At 50.2% G+C, this 4,853-nt stretch overlaps 1 protein-coding gene across 1 annotated transcript in view; it reads left to right on the top strand.

Annotated features, from left to right (window-relative positions):
* The window catches only part of frem1b (Fras1 related extracellular matrix 1b), a 62,602-nt gene that overhangs the window by 9,712 nt on the left and 48,037 nt on the right, over window positions 1-4,853 (top strand). The window contains exons 9-10 of the mRNA XM_015048885.1: window positions 3,765-4,109; window positions 4,490-4,827. Coding sequence (XP_014904371.1) covers window positions 3,765-4,109; window positions 4,490-4,827 — 683 coding nt within the window. The remainder of the gene's footprint in view (window positions 1-3,764; window positions 4,110-4,489; window positions 4,828-4,853) is intronic.

The following is a 4,853-nucleotide window of genomic DNA, read 5'->3' as shown; positions in this document are numbered from 1 at the left end:
GTGTGTGTGTGTGTGTTTCTGCCTCTGTGTGTGTGTGTGTGTGTTTCTGCCTCTGTGTGTGTGTGTGTGTGTGCATGAGGTGCATCTGCTCCATGTGCACGGCGCCATGAAAGCCATCAGTGCCTCCAATCTGCCTCTCCATCCGAACGGCGGCAGCGGGCTGGCAGGGCGGGGTCAGAGGTCGCTGTGGGCAAAGTGGCCTTGGCTGATTTTACACCTGATTAGGAAACACATGCAGGGAGACGAGACATATGCTGCTGAGGGAGAGGAGGAGGAGAGCTGTCAGCCCAGACACACAGAACCAGTTCCGGTTCTGCTGGAGGCCGGAGATAAAACAAAGTCTGGCCCAGATTGGGATGTAGAACCTGGACGGTTCTGCGGGATCTGGCAGAATCCTCTTCTTCTGCTACCCAGCGCTGGAAGCCAGGGTTCTGGTGGTTCTACTGGAGCTGCAGAAGATGTTGGGTCTCTGAGGAGCAGACCAACCCACAGATCACTGGTCCAGCCCGGTCCAGTCAGCGCCTCCAGTCAAATGGCCGGCTGCCTGCCTCACGGTCTCTGCGGCCCATCTCTGCCGTATTGGGCCGGCTGCCCAGAACCACCTTTGGGCCCAATTACTGAGCAGTCTGTGTCTGGTGGACCCGCTTCCTCCCGGTCCCGGATGGCGGCCCGCTTCCCCCCGGTCCTCTCGCTAACGAGGTCCGGGCTGGGCCAGCGCGTCCCTCAAGCTGTCTGCTGACCTTGGCCTTCTGTCCGCCTGGCAGAGGACGGCAGGAAGTCCCCGTCCTCGGCAGGAAGTCCCCGTCCTCGGCAGGAAGTCCCCGTCCTCGGCAGGAAGTCCCCGTCCTCGGCAGGAAGTCCCCGTCCTCGGGTAGGACGCCACGCGTTGGCCCAGTTCTGCGCTCGGATGCCTTCAGGCGCCAACCTAAAGGCGCGGTCCAGTTGGGCGGCGCCGGGATGGTAATTGAATCAAAGTGTGGAGTTGTGACTGGAAGCGGTCCATGTTGGCCGGTGGCGTCTGACAGATGGAGACGCTTCCTTCATGTAGGACAAACAAGTTTCTCATGTTGAGAGCAGCAGGAGACGGAGAGTCGACCCAATCGGGTTTCACTGCAGCAGCACCTCAGCAGAACTCATCAACTGCTGCAGACGTGGCTCCAACCAATGTCTGTAAAAAGTATCCACCCCTCTGGGTGTCTTATTTTATAAACTAATCAGGATCAACAAAATTTGGGGTTTTATTTTAAAAGATGACAAGGCCCCAGTTTAATGTCGAAATGAAAACTGATTTCTACCAAATAATGAAAAAAATGTAACATTAAATAAGTGGTTGCATAAATATTCACCCCCTTTAAAGGGACTGACCTACCTCAGCAGAGGTCCAGCCAACTGGCGCTGGTCATCCCACGACTGGACAGACATCAGCCTAGTGTTGTAATTGCCTGGTTCTGGTTCTGGAAGGTCCAATCACTGGTTCATCAGGATTCCTGGCTGCTGTGACAGCAGGAAGACTCAGAGTGCATCGTTCACTCCTGTTCAGTCCGCTTCGATCCGACTCCAGCCTGTCTGCTTGGAAATCCGGTTCAGTTGGTGAGGTGTGAACACCAATCGACCTCTGACCTCTGGTCCTCCAAACCTCGGTCTGGGTTTGGTTGAAGTGATCCCTGGTTTGGTTTGAATGCATCTGTGAACGGCAAGTGGACCAGAGACCGCTCCAAAAGCAGGAAGTGGACTACAGCGCAGAGCATTCTGGGTAAAAACATCCAAGGGGCTGAATACTTTTTGTTCCCACCGCAGGAGGGTAGCTGACTCTGGAGGGCAACTAGGGGCCAGGAGGGTCAAACATTGTTCCTCAAAGAGGTGAAAAAACCGACCAATCAGCTTTGAGCTTTTATAGAGCACTTACAAGAAAAGCAGAAATCAATGAAAACCTTCAGCAGATGCAGTTTCTGGAAGCAATAGCAATAATAATAATACACCATGTTCCAAATTATTATGCTACTACTGATATTTTCTCAGATTTTCCTTAATGGTCGATGCAAATGATGGTCAGTATAATGTTCAAGTCATGAGCTATTAAAGTATAAATCTAATTTTACTGAACAAACCTCCAATGAGAACAGTATTTCTTTCACAAATAAAAAACTCAAACTGTTCCCAATTATTATGCACAGCAGATTTTCTAACCATTTTATGGATTATAAAGTGCAAACGGTCATTTTTTGAATGTTCAGCATTACGTGGTCACAGGTAGTGAAATCAAAGCCATTTCAATGTAAAACATCCTGACAGACAGCTGCATGTTAACGTAGGACCTTCTTTATATCAGCTGATCGATTCCTGCTTCCACTGAACTTGTGAGTTTGTGGATCGTTTCTGCTTTAATTTCTCTGCAGGATGTCAGAAAACCTTCCAGAGCCGCTGATTGACCTGAACTGCATCTTGGTCTGAACCCTCAGATCTTCTGCTGGAGGAAACTCCAGAGGTTCTCAGTAGGTCAGAGGTCAGAGGAGGATGGTGTCCGCACCATGAGTTTTATGCCCATAGCAGCCAATGACACAGAGGTATTCCTTGCAGCTTTCTTTGTCATGCATGAAGATGATTTTGCTACTGAAGGTCCGGCTCTTCTTTTTGAACCATGAAAGAAAGTGATCAGTCAGAAAGTCCAGGTGCTTTGCTCAGGTCATTTTCACACCTTCAGGGGACCTAAAGGGGCCGACCAGCTCTCTCCCCATGATTCCGGCCCACAGCATGACTCCACCACCTCCTTGCTGACGTCACAGCCGTGTTGGGACGTGGAGGCCGTCCACCACCAATCCACTACTGCGTCCATCTGGACCGTCCAGGGTTGCACAGCAGTCATCAGTGAACAAGTCTGTCTGAAAATGAATCTTCATGTTCGGCTGGGCCCACTGCCACCGTTTCTGCCTGTGAACCTGGTTAGAGGAGGCCGAACAGTGAGTTCATGCACCGCAAGCCTCTGGAGGATCCGACACCTTGAGGTTCCACCAGCAGCTTCAAATAACTGTTTGCTGCTTTGTAAGGACATTTTAACAGCTGCTCTGTTAATCCGATGAATTTGTCCAACAGAAACCTTCCTCATGCCTTTATCTGCACAAACCCATCTTTGTTCTGAATCAGCCACAAATCTCTTCACAGTACGATGATAGCGCTTCAGTTTTCATCACATATCTAATGTTTTCATACTTTTCATATGGCACTGCACTACCTGATGATTTTCAGCAGAGATCCTTTCTCTTTCCAATATTACCTGAAACCTGAGGCTGATTAATAATGTGGAACATCCTTCAGCAGATTTCCTTTAACTGAGCTCACCTGACAAACTAATCAACCAGCTCTCTGAAATTAATTACAGAAACCTGAGAGACAATACCATTTATAAATGTAATAGCACAACAAAAAATGTAATCTTTATGACATTTAAATCCAATTTGCATAATAATTTGGAACACGGTGACCACGGTAATGATTGTAGTAATAATACTATTACTCTAAGTAATAGTTATGGTATTTAACGTAGCATTACTAGTGGTCGTAATAGTAATAATAATAGTTGCCATAAACCAGGATGAACCAGGTGAGCCGGGTCACTGGGAAAAGGAAAAAGATATTGAATTTTGAAACAGAAGTTGGTAGATCTCCTGGATGCTGGTGACTGCTGAAGCCCCGCCCACCACCTGAACGATCCCATCCTGCTCTGCTCAAACCAAAGCTGACTCTGATCATGTGATTTCTGCTGCCAGGTGTGAAGGCCTTCATGTTCCAGGTGCAGGACCTGAAGGAGGGCGTGGTTGTCTACCATCACTCCGACAGTGACTCCACCCGTGACCACATCATCTTCCGCATCAGCGACGGCCATCACAGCATCCGCCACAAGTTCCCCATAAACATCCTGCCAAAGGACGACTCCCCGCCCTTCCTCATCAACAATGTGGCGGTGGAGGTGCCGGAGGGCGGCGCCGTGCGGCTGCAAGAGTTTCTGCTGCTGGCCACCGACATGGACTCCAGCGACGACCTCATCCTGTACCAGATGGTGAGCGCCCCTCGCGCAGGCCGGCTGGTCAGGAAGAGCTCCACCCTCCAGACAGGTGAGACTGAGGTGAACCTGACTGAGGTAGAGGGACTGCCCTCACTCTACCAGGTGAGAGCATCTGTAGACTCAAAGTCTTCCAGCCTCTTAGATCAGGAGTGGGGAAGTCCGGTCCTCGAGATGCACCATGCTGTAGCTTTTAGATGCATCCCTGCTCCGACACACCTGAGTCAAATGGATGAATCCTTCTCCAGCAGTCAGTCAGCTATGCAAAGGCCAGGTAGCAAGACATTCATTTGGTCCAGGTGTGTTAGAGAAGGGATGCATCTAAAAGCTGTGGCATAGTACGTCCTTAGGCCTGGAATCCACTGGTTTAGAGAAACCGTCCAGCTTCATGTCCTGCAGTTTGTTCAGGCGACTCTGGTTTATGTCCTGCAGGTGTCCCTGTGGACAGCTTCCTGCAAAGAGACCTGATTCAGGGGCAGATCTCCTACCAGCACTCGGGAGACGAGACCTTTGAGGACTCCTTTGACATCTTGCTCTCCGACAGCCACCAGCCGCCCAATCTGTCGCAGACATACGTGAGTCTGACAGCCTCTGGGGTGTCCTCTCAGGTTTCCTGTCCTCTCAGGTTTCCTGTCAGGTTTCCTGTCCTCTCAGGTTTCCTGTCAGGTTTCCTGACCTCTCAGGTTTCCTGTCAGGTTTCCTGTCCTCTCAGGTTTCCTGTCAGGTTTCCTGACCTCTCAGGTTTCCTGTCAGGTTTCCTGTCCTCTCAGGTTTCCTGTCAGGTTTCCTGACCTCT

Source organism: Poecilia latipinna, unplaced genomic scaffold (assembly GCF_001443285.1).
Source record: "Poecilia latipinna isolate Pla-1442-1.1 unplaced genomic scaffold, P_latipinna-1.0 Scaffold910, whole genome shotgun sequence".
In the NCBI taxonomy this organism is placed as follows: Eukaryota; Metazoa; Chordata; class Actinopteri; order Cyprinodontiformes; family Poeciliidae; genus Poecilia; species Poecilia latipinna.
This window is presented reverse-complemented; position numbering and strand designations above follow the sequence as displayed.